The sequence below is a fragment of the Cynara cardunculus genome, assembly GCF_001531365.2.
Source record: "Cynara cardunculus var. scolymus isolate 2C chromosome LG 10, CcrdV1, whole genome shotgun sequence".
In the NCBI taxonomy this organism is placed as follows: domain Eukaryota; kingdom Viridiplantae; phylum Streptophyta; class Magnoliopsida; order Asterales; family Asteraceae; genus Cynara; species Cynara cardunculus.
This window is the reverse complement of record NC_037537.1, coordinates 801168-818760: the sequence shown is the minus strand read 5'-3', so window position 1 is coordinate 818760 and position 17593 is coordinate 801168. Positions and strand designations below refer to the sequence as shown.

General features: G+C 35.0%; 5 protein-coding genes and 1 non-coding gene across 6 annotated transcripts; 5 read left to right on the top strand and 1 right to left on the bottom strand.

The window, feature by feature from the left end:
• The first annotated feature begins 74 nt into the window (after positions 1 to 74).
• On the top strand, positions 75 to 4798 carry LOC112519652 (protein translation factor SUI1 homolog). Its single transcript, XM_025127868.1, has 5 exons — positions 75 to 195; positions 1882 to 1992; positions 3055 to 3260; positions 4262 to 4315; positions 4522 to 4798. The coding sequence occupies exons 2-5, from the start codon at positions 1956 to 1958 to the stop codon at positions 4564 to 4566; spliced, it is 342 nt and encodes a 113-aa protein (XP_024983636.1). The 5' UTR covers positions 75 to 195; positions 1882 to 1955; the 3' UTR covers positions 4567 to 4798.
• A 1064-nt stretch (positions 4799 to 5862) lies between these two features.
• LOC112519086 (probable xyloglucan endotransglucosylase/hydrolase protein 8) lies at positions 5863 to 8029 on the bottom strand. Its single transcript, XM_025127057.1, has 4 exons — positions 7788 to 8029; positions 7132 to 7232; positions 6505 to 6707; positions 5863 to 6309 (listed from the first exon to the last, which is right to left on the bottom strand). The coding sequence occupies exons 1-4, from the start codon at positions 8011 to 8013 to the stop codon at positions 5907 to 5909; spliced, it is 933 nt and encodes a 310-aa protein (XP_024982825.1). The 5' UTR covers positions 8014 to 8029; the 3' UTR covers positions 5863 to 5906.
• Positions 8030 to 12802: 4773 nt separating this feature from the next.
• Positions 12803 to 12882, top strand: TRNAL-UAG. The gene has a single exon. It is a non-coding gene; the product is annotated as a tRNA-Leu (tRNA).
• Positions 12883 to 13057: 175 nt separating this feature from the next.
• On the top strand, positions 13058 to 14080 carry LOC112519119 (probable dolichyl-diphosphooligosaccharide--protein glycosyltransferase subunit 3). The gene has a single exon (XM_025127102.1). The coding sequence runs from the start codon at positions 13058 to 13060 to the stop codon at positions 14078 to 14080; it is 1023 nt and encodes a 340-aa protein (XP_024982870.1).
• A 1274-nt stretch (positions 14081 to 15354) lies between these two features.
• On the top strand, positions 15355 to 16280 carry LOC112519846 (nuclear transport factor 2B). The gene is made up of 2 exons (XM_025128148.1): positions 15355 to 15713; positions 16001 to 16280. The coding sequence occupies exons 1-2, from the start codon at positions 15411 to 15413 to the stop codon at positions 16073 to 16075; spliced, it is 378 nt and encodes a 125-aa protein (XP_024983916.1). The 5' UTR covers positions 15355 to 15410; the 3' UTR covers positions 16076 to 16280.
• A 442-nt stretch (positions 16281 to 16722) lies between these two features.
• Positions 16723 to 17289, top strand: LOC112519117. Its single transcript, XM_025127101.1, has one exon. The coding sequence runs from the start codon at positions 16723 to 16725 to the stop codon at positions 17287 to 17289; it is 567 nt and encodes a 188-aa protein (XP_024982869.1).
• Positions 17290 to 17593: the final 304 nt, after the last annotated feature.

The window sequence follows — 17593 nt, the reverse complement described above, 5'->3', positions numbered from 1 at the left end:
GGACGAATGGATAACAACCCGAGAGGTGAATTTACAATAATACCCTTGGCGTGTGAAACGGGTAACAGCTGTTGCCTGTTGGTGGGGGGATCCCCTCACCTGAAAGACTCGTTTTCTAGTCTCAAAGCTCTTCTCTCACACCCTTATCCATCTCTCCAACAAGCTCTTGATTTTAATATAATTTCCAATCAACAGGTAACGTTTCTTTTTCATTTGATTCGATTTGGTTCGATTCGATCCGATCTGCGTATTGTTTGTTTCTGGATTTTTGTTACGATTTGATGATGATATTGGTTACTGATTACGTATATGTTTAGATCTAATGGTGTAATCTGATTAATTCTTTTGATGCTACTCATGCTATGGCCGTTTATTGGACAAAATTAAATTGATCAGTTAGGGTGATTCTTTCGTTTATGTGTTTTTGCTGTGATTATGGATATCTTTTTTACAGTTTTGTACTAGTGTAACAAAAAGCTGGTTCTTGTTCATGGAGTTTAACCTAGTGACCTTGACTTTAGGATTAATTTTTAGTTTTTTAAAGTTAGATTGATATTTAGAATTCCAATCTGCAGTATTTTCTCAATAGTATTAGAAAGAACTGTTATTGATGAAGGGGTTGTTTCTTTGGAGTTGTTCACCGGAGTTACCTGACTCAATCATCCTGTTGTGGGCTTAAGTTTACCTTTGGTTTCTTCCCTTTCTGTGGGTGATCTTTAATTTGAAGTGGTGGGTGTTACTTTTTGGATGTCGTTGGGGAAGAGAAAATTGGGGGGGGGGGGGGGTATGATCAGGTCTTTCAAGATGATTGGGTGGTATAGATTTTAAGTGTGGACTGGGATTGACAAGTAATACTGAATTAATAGGTATACCCATTCGCTTAATACTAGAACAGAGAATTGAATCATGGCATCTGAACATGTTTCCCATATCTTCTCGAGAAATAAGTGAGATATTTCTTTTCAAAATCATGCTAGATTTCTTATGTGGCAATTCGGCCAAGATCTCTTCTTTAGTTGGGGGAAGAATCCGATTGTTGCAAAAGAAAAGTAGTTTAGTAAGTTGATTGTGGTGAATGATTGAAAAAACATGTAGTTGAATCACCTAAGCCCTCCAACTTATGAAAACTGTAACAATGTTCAATTTGGTACTGCCCCTAGAAATCTCAAGATTTCTATCTTTGACTAGTTTCTAAGTTAAAATTGTGGTCCTCTTCCCATGTTTTAGGATATCACATGGAAATAGCAAAATCTCTTTTCTTGACAAAATTGAAAGTTAGATTACCCATTTGCCAATCATCATCCTTACTACTTGTTGATGCTATTGATTTGTTTTCTTTTATTTTTTGCATTGATCTGGTCAAACATTGCCATTTTCATGGGGAGTAACTATTTTCTCATTGGAGTCGTTATTGATGGCGATTCTAGACGTTTGACTAGTAGTCCTCACCCTTTTTTTGTAAAGTTTAGCTCCAACATCATTCCACCAGGTTGTTACTTAAATGTATCAATGAGAAAACTTTGAGTTAGGTTTGACTAATAGATATGCCTGTTTTGCAAACGCTTTATCTTTAACTGTGTAAGAACCTCTAATCATGTGTTATATCAAGTGAAAAAAGATGATTAATTGTCAATATACAAGATTTCAACCGCTACCAAATGTTTAATGCACGACTTGAGTGATTATTGGTAAAAGAAATTGGAAATCGTATCCAGGATCTGTAGGCCATTAGTAGAGGATAGTTTGAACCTCTGTTATAGACTTATATTTGTGTATTTTGTTAAAGAACTTATGATGTGTTTTTTACTTGTAGTGTGTTGTATATTTTTCTATACTATTTACTTAAAGTAACTAGCAGCTGATTTATAGCTTCCATTTCAGTTTGCATTTTGGTGAAGAACAAAGAAGAATATTTTCTTGCTTGTTCTTGCCTCCAATTCTAGTACTCAAATTTCATGTCTGAGATTGACCTCCAGATTCCAACTGCCTTCGGTATGTTTGTCCTTGCTCTTTCTAATCTTAAATCTTGCAGCAGTTCTCTCGTCTCTTGTTCATGATACACTACACTTGGGATTTTTTTTAATTATCTTTCATGCTTGATCTTCGCTTTAAAATTATTCAGGACTAAAAAAATGAAGTAAACTGAAATTTGCATTGTTTGGGTAATCAAATAAATAGTCACAGACTGAGAGAATATAAAGATTAATGTGGTTCGCCCAATAAGGCTATGTCCATGGATTGTGGCAAATGAGTTTTCACTATATGGAGAAAACAAATATGGAGGAAAGTAGACGAAAGAAAAAAAAAACTGAGATCCTGTAAGATAAAGCGGGTTGAGTGTTTATGGGCTCCAATAAAAATGCAATTGCTGAAAATTCTTCAACTCCAAAAACTGATGTCCTATAAGATAAAAGCAGGTTGATTTTAATCATTGTTGCTGAAAATTTGTCGACTGCTGTATACCTTTTACATTACGTTAAAATAAACCTAAAATAACACAAGAACTGATGTGGTGAAATGTACCGTGAACATGAGAAATTTCTCATCCTAAAAAACAAAACGTCTCACAAAAATTGATTTGACATGCTTTGTTCCATTTTGCATTCGATATTACAATTTTCGTCTGTGAGCATGAACTTTAACTGGGATAGGTACTTTAAATGTTGAGCGATCAGTTTTAGTTTTAAACATCTATTTCTGTGAAATGAATTAAATAGTTTTGGTATCAACGGAAGATAAAAGGGAACACGGTCAACGTGAGGGCCTGAAAGAATCTTTTTTTCTTCTGAAATTTTCAGGGTTCAAAAAAATGTTGTGATTAATACAGGTGTTTGGTTGAAAATTGTTGAATGCTTTAAACTAAAGGTTCATTTGGAAAAGATTAAAAAAACATGTTATACAAGACATGTTAAACTTAAACTGCAACATTTTTTTATGGGTTCACTTTGGAAAAAAGCAGTAATTGGCAGTTAACAGTCATCGTAGATTCATTTGTCATATATTTGTCCCGAATCAAGAGTTTTCCCTAACGTTTCTATATTGGTATTTTGACAGATCCATTCGCTGAGGCAAATGCTGAGGACTCGAGTGCTGGGTCAAAAGAATATGTTCATATACGTATACAGCAGCGAAATGGTAGGAAAAGCCTGACCACTGTTCAAGGGTTGAAGAAAGACTTCAGCTACAATAAAATACTCAAGGACCTTAAAAAGGAGTTTTGCTGCAATGGTACTGTTGTTCAAGATCCAGAGCTTGGCCAGGTAGTAACTATTTCTAATACCCTATCTATTATAAAGTTTATAATCTAGAGATGCAAGGCAATAGATGAGGCAATATCATGCAATCACAATTTATGGGCTAATTACCCATTTCTTGATTTGGTAGCCCGGTTTGATGTTTTGTGCATTTGGACATGATGGATAAGAAGGCCAGCGAATAAACCAAACCAAACAAATGAGAAGCTAGATATGAGTAACTGAGTAAGCAACACTTAGTCTTAGGGCCCTGGTAACCTACTGACTCACTAAACCCTCTACCTCTCCAGCTTCCTTCCTCCCGTCTTGGTCCTCATCCCTAGTCTGCTATACTGGTCTTGCGTCTGCCATTGCTTGGAAATGCTTGATGCACGGCCATGGCTAATCTCAGCATCATAATGGTTTTATCATCAATTTTGAAATTTGTCAGGTTGGTTAGCAATCATTGGCCTTTATTCAGGTAAACTACTTAAAGTAGGCTGGTAAACCAAACCAAATGAGCGCAGCATATGAGGTGGGTGGGTTATGGGGTGGGACGTACACATACCTGACCACTATCCCAAAGAGTGGAGCTGTTATTTGCTCTTTTTTTTCCTTCTTAAAATGTCCCATGAAAATTACAAAAAGTCATTTATCGTCATGTTTTTAAACTAATAGTTACATACATTTTCGTTCTCACCATTACAAATTACCATGATACTTCCTCGGTCCAAAAATAGGTGTTTACATTTTTATTTTAGTTCGTCCGGAATTAAACTTTCAAAAGCAGTTGCCTACTTAAGGGTAAAATTGTCACTTGCTTAATTAAAAAGGGTAGTAATTACCTACTTCTAAAATTGTGTTTTTTTTAATTGTGGACATTTATTTTTGGACAGAGGGAGTACCTATTTTTGGATCCTCAAGATTATCTTATTTTGCGTTTTGAAACGTATTTGAAATTGATTCTTGATGAATGAGAAACCGCAGATGCAGATATGTTGTCCTAATGAATTGTTCTTGTGACGCAGGTCATCCAACTTCAAGGCGATCAGAGGAAAAACGTGTCGACCTTCCTTGTTCAAGTAATGATTCTTTTCTTTTTGAACCATATATAATATTTACATACGGTAAATGAACTCACATATCATTCTCACCTTTTGGTGAGGTTTGAACCGCAATAGGCCAAAGGCCTTTAGTATGATTCTTCCTATTCTTTATGCTGTACCAATGTCCGCGTTTGGGTTGTGCTTCTTCTTACTTGTCGGGGTTAATCTCTTTCTAAAACCAGGCTGGCATCGTGAAGAAAGATCGCATCAAGATTCATGGTTTTTGAATGGTGGTGGTGATTTGATCACGTTATCCTTGCAACTCGTATGTTTCGGTGATACTTTACTCTCTGTTTCTGGTTTATCTGTTTGTTTCTCCTCCTCATATTCGCGTTTGCTGGTCTTGTTGTTTGTTATATGCTTGTTTTGCGGAGTTATAAACCCTTTATGATCTTGCTTTCATGGTGGTTAATTGTAATTTATCAGTGTTCTTCAAGACTAATCTTATTATTTTCGAAGTATCTTTTCTTACCGACTGCTTGGAACTCGGACAAGTACATTGTTTCTAGAGGTTATCATTTGCAGGCCGGGCTTAACTTGTTTTTTTGTCCAACGGGCCGAATACTGTAAACTTAAGCCCTTTTTGGCTGGCTTGACAACTTGCCATTCCCGCTCTGTAAACGGGTCGGGCTTGCCCACAGAGGCACATACTAACGGGCCTAAAAAGTGTAACTCTTATAAATTTATAGACTTGATGACTAGCAATTAATTAACAAATGTGGAACCAAAAAGTAAAGGATAAACACCATTGCAATTAAAATTTTAAGCAACTAAAGTAACACATGAATTTCAATAAGTGGAAAAAGGAATGAAAACAAAAGGCAGACTTCATAAAATCAATAATGCATTTATATTTTTTATGTAAAATATTAATATTCACATTTCCAGGCTCCATATTTAATGGTAAAAAAATATTAATTATAAAATATAAGCGGGTTGGATGGGCTTGTTCATATTTATTTTTACATTGCCCATGTCCGTCCGTTAATTTTAATGAATAAAGCCGGGCCCGTCCATTTTCTCGATAATGGTTGTCCAGGTCTTAATTCTAGCGGGCTAGATGGGCAGGGTCTAACGGGTCGTTTCGCCCATGAACAACTCTAATTGTTTCCCTTAGGGGACCTGGAATTCTTATGTATTCGAGTAACACAAGTCTAAAAAACCAAATCAAACATGCTTATAACGTAGCAGTCAATGTCACGTTTCGATTTAGGAAGATGCTGGTCAATGACCCAACAAAAATAAATGTTATTTTCCTTCCTATTCCTAGAACCATTTTCTTTCCCTTCTAAAAAGTTTAGAAAACATCTGGTTTTCTTTTTCTCCCCTACAAAGAGGTTTGGAGTTCGGACTTCAAGCACCATCTGCCTGTCACTGAAACACGCAATTTACCTCCATGATGGTGGTGAGACCAGTATGGTGAATCTACTTGATAAGTCGGTGTCATTCCCTTTATAGAAAGATGATTTGATCTGATCGGTTTTTACTATACGGTTACGACAAAATTATATAAATATGAATAAATCAAACCAAATATTACATTACGAACTCCAAAAATGGGATCATCTTAGTCCCATGGACTCAATGAGCATTCTTCAGGCAATTTAGGAAACCTCTTGGTATCCTTGCAATAATCATATATCACCAAGTTTCTCTCAACCCAAGCAAAATCCAATTTCTGGTCTTTCGTAAGATGCCACGCGTCGTACTGGTCCCACCAATGTTCGGTCGTGGTTGAAACGCAGTCGGGATACGGGTCTTTCCACTGACACGCGTCGACTGTAAAATCTTTATACGAAGAAACAAACGGCGCCTTTTTCCAATCGGTCTTCTCAAGACCACCTCGTGTGGCCCAGTCGTCTGCATTCCATATGCTCGAGAACAAGTACATCGGTTTTTGATTCGGGAAGAAGTCGTTTTCGTAGTCGGCGTTCTTGAACACTCTCACGGGAACTCTATCGACAAAGAATCTGTTTCCATTTGAATCACAAATGATTAGTCATTGTTTTGAAGTGAGGGACATATTGTGAGATATGTGGAACCTCATCAGATTACTTTCCAAAAGAATCCCTGGAAAGGGAATGACAGTTCCAACATATATCAAAAAGAAAGTAAAGTCTAACTGATATGGTATTCCAACGTATATAATGGGAAGGATGAGTTACATGATTTGATGGGAATTCCATAAGATGGAATATGTGTGGTAATCAAGAGTGGGATCGAACCAGAGCTGGTGTCTCATCTCTCTGTTTCCGGTCCCATTCTTGTAGATATTGGTCTGGATGAGATACGGTTCGCCACTTCTGTTCCCCAAGAACTCGAAGTCGAGCTCATCTCTTGTCGGTCCTGCCCCATCCTCCGTACACATCTGTAAACATATAAAACCAAACCAAATGAACATAGTATATCTCACTCGATACTGGAGTGTGAGAACTCGATGTACACAGACTTTTCCTCTACTACAAGGGGTACAGTATAGAGGTTGTTTTCATAAGGACCCCTTGTAAAACAATAGATGAATAATCATAGATATCGACTTTAAAAAGTCAACGATATTTAACGAAACCAAATAAACACAATATATCTTACTCGAAAAACAAACAGTTCGTCTGCTACAAAGGGTATAGTACAAAACGACAAATATTGTTTTCGTGACGACACCATTGCAAAAGGAAACCAAATAAACACAATATAAAAGTTGTTTTCGTGAAGACCTCGTTGCAAACAAAAAAAAGTGATAATTGTAGATGTTAGACTTAAGTAGTCGACGATTCAAAAGAAAAAAAACGTACGTAATAAGCAGTGACGACTCCGGCGGAATCGCCTCCGACCAACTTCAACTTCATACTGAACCACCCGAATCGGTATTTCTGCTTTGTTTTAAACCCACAACCTGTTTATAACAACCCATCAAACCAATTGCTTCGACTTAAAGAAATCGACATGAATCGTCTGCATTGCAGATCAAAACACGATTTAAGAAACAACCGTAAAATCAAACATTTACGAGGATCAGGGATTTTAAAGAGAGAAGTTTTGAATTATCAACAACTCTCGGTGTTGATAAGAAGAGATCTGAACACTTTTAATCTCATGCCCTCCCATGAATTACGTTTTAGAAGGAAATTAATCCAGCACACCTTGGTGCACCTCATTAGTATTGACATTTAATTAGGATTAATCTAAGGATGAAGATCTTTTCTTACACTTCTCGTAATAACTTTTAGCAATTTTATTCGAACACTTAAAATGGGTATATATGTAATTTTGACATTGGAAGATATTGAAGAATGAGATTCTCATAGATGTTGACACAATTACCATACCATCCTTTTACTTTATACAGAAAAAGGACAAGCATAATGGATAAATACGTAATTTTGTTAATTTATGAAATTTACTAAATTGACCTTCAAATTCCAACGCCATAAAAGTAAAGGATGATTACCTGTATCGTTGTCCAGGGAAAGATCCCAGATCTGACCATCTTCAGAGGTTTTGAAATGATTCTCGGACCACATGATGCTGAAGTTATCATCAAATGAAGATTTTGGTGCAGCAGAACAAGTGGTTGTAGATATTGCTATATACACAAGGAAGCACCAGATCATACCCATTCCCATTCCCATTCCCATTCCCATTCCCATTGAAGAACTTGATGCTTTCTTCTCCATTCTATTGATTTTGGTGGATTAATCCTACTCACAACTTCTCTCACACCTTTATATACATACATATACTATATATATATATATATATATATCTATATATATATATTTATATAATTAAAGAATAAAAAAAATAAAAAATAAAAAATAAAAAGAAAGTGGGCAGAGGATCCAGGCTGCCACTCAGTATAAGTCATAAGGTCACCATGTTACATCAAAGAACGTGACATTGTTGGTTTTTTTTTTTGTTTTTTTCTCAAACAATTATGTCAAAATTTTTTATTAACTTGGATATGTAACCCGTTATGTAAGCCGACTAATCTTAAGGCAACCATCTACTTTATATATAACCCGAAGTCACCGTATTTGAACCTCCGTGGCCACAAGACGATTTTTTCATTCCTCCTTGGATATGAACCTGAGACCTCCTGGTATTTTTGACCTTTGGAGCCAAGCTTAAACCAATCAGGCACTACCCTTGTGGTTAATTATGTCAATTTTAATACAGAGGAAAACAACCCGACAATTTGACTGTAAAAAAGTATTAAATTGTTTTTTTTTTTAAATTAGTATGGATATGTTGATTGGTTGTTCGTTTTTGTATAGAAAAGACTCATGTTCGAGTTTGGTTTATATATATATTTATAAAAACGAAACAGGTTTTGAAAAGAAGGGTTGGGTTCTGGTGAGAATGAGAGATAATGTGAGAAGCGTAAGAAGCGATCTCCATCCGTGGCTGTACATGAGGATGAGATGTACCGAGAAGCACCGGATCAATTCTCGTATCAAACGCGATTCTTGAGTGGATTTGAGATTAAATGTGTTCAACGAGTCTAGATACCTTCTTACCCTTCTCGTCTTAACTCTATCTCTCTCACACGATCATTCGCCTTAAAAAGAATACCAAAATTTAAGTTAACAGCAACAAATTTGACAACCATGAGACTCAAACTTGAGCCTTTTGTACAAAGACAGAAATATTTACCATCTTGGTCATTAAAGTTTTATACTAAAGTTTTTAAGTTTCAAAATACAGTGGCACCCTTCAGGAACATTATTTTCCCCCTTAGGACAGAACCATGAAAACATTAGTTTGTGCCACCGTCTCATTCCATGTGGGTCTGCCCTCAATAAATTACACATTTTGTTTCTGTTAGCGGGTGTTTTTAATAGATCTCGTTTTAATGAGCTGGATCTTTATCGGGATGGGGTTATATCTTTAACGAGTTAAAAAGTCCTTATAATTTGTGATTCGTTGTTATTTTTATTTTTATTTTTATTCTTATGATTTATAATTTAGAATTTACAGTTTTGGTCCTTACGGTTTACAAGTCTGTACTGTTTCAGTCCCTTATACTTAAAAGATTGGGATTAGTCCAGGGATGAAAATAGTAATAAATTACAAACTATAAGAGTCAAAATTGTAATTTCTAAACCATAAGAACAAAAATCAAAACTATTAACAAACCACAAGGACTAAAACTGTAATTTACTCATTAAATTGAGTTAAATATTAAAAAAGGCAAAATTGTTTTACCCAAAATGAAACATGTAGGCATGTTGGCAAAATTCCTCTTCTAATCACATGCGCAGGTCACGTGCTCAACCTTCTGTAGTGTCGGTGTAATAATTTCATATTGCTCCCCCGACATGCCAGTTGGATATATATACATAAATAAATAATTCAAAAAGGAAATTAAATAATAATATAATTTACAATTAAACAAATTACAAAATTACATAAATATTATTAACACTAAATAATAATAATAAAATAATAATATAAATTACTCGTAATTTCAATTCAACTAAATATGATCAACCAAGTTAAAGCAGAGTTGATGATAAACTTCATTTGAACGCATCTCAGAATTTCATTGAAAATATTCTTAGAATTCACAGATAAAATCTTGAAATATATGTGTTGGATTATCTATCTCTTCATCGATCCAATGGATCGACATTGTCATCTTTTATCAGAGGCGGAACACAAATGGACTGGATCAACAATAGTGGAGGGGCTCAAAAGAATTTTATACTTAAAACCTTAATGGACTGGAGATCCTTACTCTATCTAAAAAAAAGCCCAGGAGCCAAGGCCCTTATGGCTAGGGATGCTCAAAAACCCGATGAACCCGACCAACCCAACCCGAATTGAAAAAAAAAACCCAACCCGAGGTAGCCCGATGCATGATCGATAAAAAAATTAGCCAACTCGACCTCATTGGGTTGGAATCGGGTCAGGCCCAAAAAAACCCGACCAACCCGACAACCCGATGAACCCGACCTTAACTTTAGCTTTGAATTGTAGATGACAATCATGACATGACCAACCTCAACGTCAAGAAAGCGAAAGCATCGGGGTTGGAAAACATCTAAAACTATTGTTGTTGATTGATGTATTATCATTTGGTTTAAACATTTTTATTGTAATATCTAAATATTTGATGAACTTGCATATTATCTTGAATGGTCGGTCGTATTTCAAAGGAAAGTTTTCTTTATTTTTATGTGATTTTACATTGTTTAAACACAACCCGATCAATCCGAACGGGTTGGGTTGGGTTGAACTTTTGTTTGAGTTGGGTTCGGTTGAAAATTTTCAAACCCTCAACATTGAGTTGGGTTGTTAAAACGGCTCCAAACCGATCAACCCGGGCGGTGAGCACCCCTACTTATGGCTATTCGCCCCTGCCTTTCATCTTCAATTATCATATTATCCATGTATGTATAATATCCTTTTAAAATAGAAAAGATATTTACAATTATTAATTTATGATTTACAAATTAATTAATTATACATACAAGTATATGAAAAATAATCTAAACATAATAATGTACCGAGAKAATTCAAATTTAAACTTATTAATATAAAAACTTGTACAAAAAATTTCAAGAAACAAAAAATCAAAATTAAAAAAATTATTTTATAATAATTAATTTACATTTTTTTATCAATTTTAACTTGTATGTTTTATAGATTTATTAAAAAAAATAGTTAAAAAATAGAAAAAGTAATAACAAAAAAGAAATGTATATAAGAACCCAAGTCTTGTTCAAACATCTGGGTTCTAATAAGAACTTGTGACTGGACAAAAACTTTTATCCCACAGTGGAGGTTCTTGTAAAAACCCAAGAAGAACAATAACATAAATCTTCATTGTGGATGTTATACAACCAAAATATCACATTAAATGAATCCTTTTTTTTCCCATATAAATCTCATTTATGTATTTCATCCGTCTCCATAATTGTCTATATTACTATTTTAATTTATCTTAAAATAAATGTAGATAATTAAAGGTAAAATAAATATACATATAAAGATAATTAAAGGTAAAATAAATATAGCAGAAAGGAGATGAAGTCAGATAATAATGTCAATTTATCCAAATACTCATAATTGTTTTTATCATAACTGTTATTTTCATACGATTCTAACCTGAAAAGATGCTTAAAAAATGTTATCTTTTTGTTTTTTATTACTTGTTTTTGGCCCACATGTTCATAAAGGACATACACCAATCATGTAAAGTTACTATTTTGTCCCTAGTTTCGTAAAGCAATGTAATGTTTTGATTTTTTTTTTAAAATCTTGCTATTTTATTAATATTTAATGATCGTTATTGTTTTGTTAAATAAAAAGTTTTTTTTTTTTTTTTTTTATGATCGAGAGAGGGACCACTTCGACTACTCTCTGTGTCGATCTTCATCTGCATTTTCATATGACTTAGGTTTTTGTTTGATTTGATTTAGGTTTTTGTGGTATTGATTTTAGGGTTTGTCTCATAATGTTTTTGAATGATGTGACAAGAGTTTTTATGTCTTAGATTGTTTGTGTTAATATATAGTTCAGATTTTTGAGTTGGTATTTTGTGTTTGATTTAGAATTTTAAATACCTCTCATTTGGGTTTGGATTTGTGATGGTGGTCAATAGTTTTGGGTGGTAATCAGTGGTGGTTAATAGTTTTGGATGGTAATCAGTGGTAGTCAATGGTGGTGGGTGGTTATTTCAAGATTTTCTTTGTAGAAGAATATATGTGTTTTTGCCGGGAAGAAATAGGCACCTTAAGAAGGAAATGGTGCAAAAAGAGAAACAATACAGAAGGGAAAGAGTTGTCGAGACCTTTTTGAGTTTCGGGATTTCATCACCCATTTATTCCACCAGAAACTAAAGCATGATAGCTTTCGTCTCATCGGATACCTTAGCTTTGCCCTTCAAACCCTATCGACATATAAAAGATTCACCAATGCACTCTAATAACAAAGAACAAACATAATTAAGATCATACATAACCAGTTACATGAGCAATGTAGTTGGAATTTGATACTAGAAAAGAAGACGCATTGCGTAGCCAAAATCAAGAGATAGAGTGAGCATAGAGATAATACCGTGATCGAAAATTATCCAACATATGAAGTAGCAATGGGGCATTCCACTGTGGAAGAAGGGTTTTTGGACGTGGGTGTAGGTTTGATTCTGGCAGGATTAGAGAGATAATTTAAGGGGCGTGGTAGAGACTAATAGATTACAAGTAACGTTTTTAAGCGTGTACACAAATATTTTTAAACCAGAATTGAATCTTGAAATAAAGGAATATACACGACGTGTGACAGTTGGATGCTAAACAGCTTTACAATTTGTACATTTAACATAATAAATTGTATTTATTAAAATTAAAAAGTAACCCTTATTCATGCATGTTATATGTATATATATATATATATTTTTATATGTATATATTTATTTATTTTAGCAATAAAAGAATGAAGCAGTTTAATTGGACATCATAAGACAGTTTGGCCGAGTGGTCTAAGGCGCCAGATTTAGGCTCTGGTCCGAAAGGGCGTGGGTTCAAATCCCACAGCTGTCAAAACCTTTTTTTCTTATTTCTTCTTTTTAACAAGTAATTGAATGATTACGTGGCGGTGTTTGATTGGCTGAATCAAGAAACCCTAAATATACCCCCATAACCATGCAACTCATCGACCATCGTCTTCTTCATCTTCACAACAAAAACCCTACGAAACCTCTCATCAGATCCAAAAATGGCGATTTCTCCAAAATCATCTCTCATTCTACTTTTGATTTTAACCATTTTGACCTCTACAGCTTCGTCCTTCACCGCCGGTATAGTTTCCGACCTCTACTCTCTCCAATCCCACTTCCCGTCCGGCGTCATCCACCTGAACGATACTCTCATTCATCGGATCTTCAGTTCCGGCGACAGATCCTTTTATTTGATCATCTTCTTCGATGCTATCCCACTCCGTCATAAACCAGAATCGAATCTCAAATCCATCAAAGCCGAATTTGACCTCATCGCCAAGTCCTTCTTAATCAACAACCACTCCTCATCGCTCTCTAAAATCTTCTTCTGTGATATCGAATTCACTGAATCCCAAAAGGAATTCCTCCGATTTGGTGTACAGTCATTACCCAACGTTCGGATCGTCCCCCCTGATGCCAACGTTTCAAATTCCGATTCAATCCCCATGGAAGTCGGAGAGTACTCTACTTTAGCCGAATCCATGGCGGAATTTATCGAATTCAAAACTGGAATAACAATCGGCAAAATCCACCATCCCCCAATTCTTTCAAAAACCCAATTAGGGTTCTTAATTACCGGGTTCTTGATATGGATGCCATTCATGACAAGAAAAGTATTAGCAGGCAACACTCTATTTCATAATAAGAGGGTTTGGATGTTTGGTACTCTGTTTGTTTACTTCTTCAGTGTTTCGGGTTCTATGTTCATCTTGATTCGCAGAATACCCTTGTTTATTGTGGATCGAAAGGATCCAAATAAGGCAATTTTCTTCTATAAAGGGAACGGGATGCAGTTCGGTTTTGAGTGTATATCTGTTGGCTTTTTGTTCACCATTGTAGGCCTGTTATTAGCTTTCATAACTCGGATTATTGTTAAAATGAAGGATTCGATGGTACAGAGGGCAACCATGATTAGTGCTCTGATTGTTTCGTTTTGGGCAGTGAGGGAAGTTGTGATCTTGAATCACTGGAAAACTGGGTATGCTGTTTATGCTTATTTGCCTTCAAGTTGGTATACATGATCCATCTCTTGGTTAGTTATCTGTTTATGAATTTCATGTAATAACCATGGCTGCATATAGCTTGATTATGCATTCCACATAATATTTCATCAAAAATTCTGGGTTCAGAGCTTGTTAATTTCTTTGATGAATTCTTGTTTCTCAATCAAGATTCAACTGTTGCTAGCTTTTTGAATCTGTATTTGTAGTATGGGGAATATGCTGAAACTGGAAGTTGTGAATTGTTCTTCCTTGATTGGTAAAGAACATCTTGTTGGCTAGTTTTCTGTTATAATCCATGATAATTGAACTTCATTATAGAATTCAACACAAAAGTATCTATGGTTTGGTCAGTCTCAATGTTCTCTAATTAACTCGAATGTCTCGTAATTTGTTCGATTGTTGCTCCTTTGAACCAGTTGTCTTGTTGGGATTGTAATATATCATTGTTTGGATATGTGAAACACTTTTAAAATTCTCTTAAAAAGCCCTCTCAAAGAGGAGAGGATTTCATGGTCCATTTCCAACAATACCCTTAAACATAGGCTAGAAGGTTCCCCTAGAATGGAGGCGAAAGAGTACAAGTCCTTAGGTGGTGCTAGACCCCGACTCTGATCACATGTTAAGAATGTGTGAAACCACTTCGAATCCCCTTTTAGAAGAGCCAGTGAGCAATAATTTTACTAGCTTCCATACATTCTCACATGTTATGAGAGTCCATGTCTACCTCTCGGACATCTGTTCCTGAGACATTTGTCTCTGTCTAGCCTCCATTGGAGGGGTGTGTTAAAGTTCCACTTTTGCTAGAGATGGACCTTTCTACTTCAATATATGTTGGAACAGAAGGGCTCTTTCAAAGATAATTCAAAAAGGGTTTCACATATCCGAACTACCATCATGAGGCCTTCACTCTCTTTTGCAGTGTTGGACTCCTATATTAGCTAGACACAAACCATAAAACCAATATATATATATATATATATATATATATGTATACATATGCAGGAACCTTTATAAATCTTATATCTAGAATTAATCTTTTATAAGGATCTTGAATTTGTCAGATCTTTGAGTTGGGTCAAGTTTTGTAGGATAGAATATTGTTCTTGATTGCAGATCTAATTTCTTATTTCTTATACTTTTGATTAACAAATCTTTTTATATATTTGAAAAAAGAAAAGCAAAAAGTGTGTGATGCTTTGAGCAATTAACTTTGCGTGGCATTGCAGCAGCTTATATTCCATTAATGATTTCCCCTTCCCTTCTATATGTATATGTAAATGTATACGTATATGTATATGTATATATAATCATCTTCATCTTCTTCCCTTTCAATTAAGCAAACCTGAATATGGAAGAACAGGTGGAAATGGTGGGAAGGGCATTTGTGGAACATTATTATCATCTTTTTGATACTCAAAGATCATCACTTTCTTCTCTCTACCATCAATCCTCCATGTTGACTTTTGAAGGTCAAAGACTTCAAGGTGTTGATCATATCTGTTTCAAGCTTAATCATTTGCCCTTTGATAAATGCCATCACCTCATCAGCACCATCGACACCCAGCCGTCCTCCTCTGCTGGCGGCATCGTGGTGTTCGTTAGCGGCAGCCTCCGACTTGCCGGTGAAGAACACCCTCTCAGGTTTAGCCAGGTCTCTCTCTCTCTCTCTCTCTCTCTCACAGCAAAACCATTAGAATCGTATAAAGATTAGTATTTACATTCTTACAATTAGTGGTGCTAATGAGCTTAATCGAGTCGAATAGTAGGTTATTTTGAGCTCAGTTGGGACTATATAATAAAAGACTCGAGCTCGAATGCCATTTTCAAAGTAGGGCTTAAGCTCGAGGCTCGACACTCGTTTATCAAATTTGAGTTATATATTATACCTCAAATTCACATTTTTCGCCTTGAATTTAATTGATATTGCAAATTTTGCAGATGTTTCATTTGATGCCCACATTGCAAGGAAGTTTCTATGTGCAAAATGACATTTTTCGCCTCAATTATGGTTGAATATTATCCAAATTTGTTGTTAATTAATTACCTATTGTATTTTTCTGGTCTTTAATCGAACTTTTGTAATTTCTGTATTTCGATCGAATACGTTGTACTTTGCAAACTTCGATTGTGTGATTCATCAGTTTCCGAATGACACGAACAAGATGTATGTAGGTATCATGCAACCATAAATCGTTATAATTGAATACGGGTTTGTAGCGGTTTTTTTTATGTATTTTATAAGTCCTCTGATAGGACAACATGGTTCTAACAATCAACTGAAAGAGACATCTAATTCAAATTAAAGGCTTTGAACGGTATTAGAAAAAGACAATGTCGTATATAAATATTATATGAATATTATAAGATTAACACGTTAATTGAACACACGACATATGGATTTGTCGTTTTCTTTGAAATCTACAACTACTCGAGACAAAAGTGAAGGCACTTTGATTCCAATGTAAGTAAAAACGATAAAGAACACAAAAAATAATACGTTTCATTGTTTTTATCAATAAATTATACAACGAAACGACTAGTAACTTTGTTACCATCACAATCTTGGCCTCTTTCTTTATGGTTTCTGATGATACAATGATCTTAAAATCTACAAATATCGAAATCTTGGGTTTTAGTTAACAAAACAAAAAACGGATATCATGGCTAAATCTCGTCGACCCTTAAAGATATTTTGCTCAGTAACGGTTGTTCTCTTGATAATCATTCTCGTCACCGCAATCACACTCTACTACACCCTTTTCAAGCCGAAACAACCCAAAATCACGACTCAAAGCGTCACGCTCGACTCCTTCTCTCAAAACCTGGGCGATCTTACTGATCTAAACGCTACGTTAGGTGTACTTATCACGATTAAAAATCCCAATTATGGAGGATTTAATTATCGGAACAGTACGACTTATTTGACTTACCGTGGAGATTTGGTGGCTGAGGCACCAATAATTGAAGACTCAATCCCGGCTCGGGGACAACACGATGTTAGCATGACAGTTTTAGTGGTCGGTAAGCGGTTGATTGGAAATCCAGATTTTTCAAAGGATTTGGGAACTAAAGTTTTGAATTTTACTTCAACGACAACATTAAAAGGGAAAGCAGTTGTTTTGAAAGTCTTCAAAAAGAAGGCCACGACTTTTTGTTCGTGTGATATTTCTATTAATATTCGTTACAACAATTCAACTTCTGTTTGCAAATCAAAAGTTAAATTTTAGATTTTATTATGTTATGTAATAAATATGTATAAAAAACCTGATACAAACTTGTTGGTTTGATACGATGAATCTTACTGAATAAAAAACCGATTGGATCAGTTATGAAAACCCAAAATTTAGATATATGTAATTGATATAATTAAAGAGGAATATTAACAAAAGTGAATTACATGTTTGGTCCCTGTGGCTTATACAGTTTTAATTGACATTGTGTATCTCTAAAATGAAATATTTATATCTATACTATATTATAAAACATTTGGCTAAAACTCTTAAAACTCTTAAACTCTTAAAAACTCTTAAA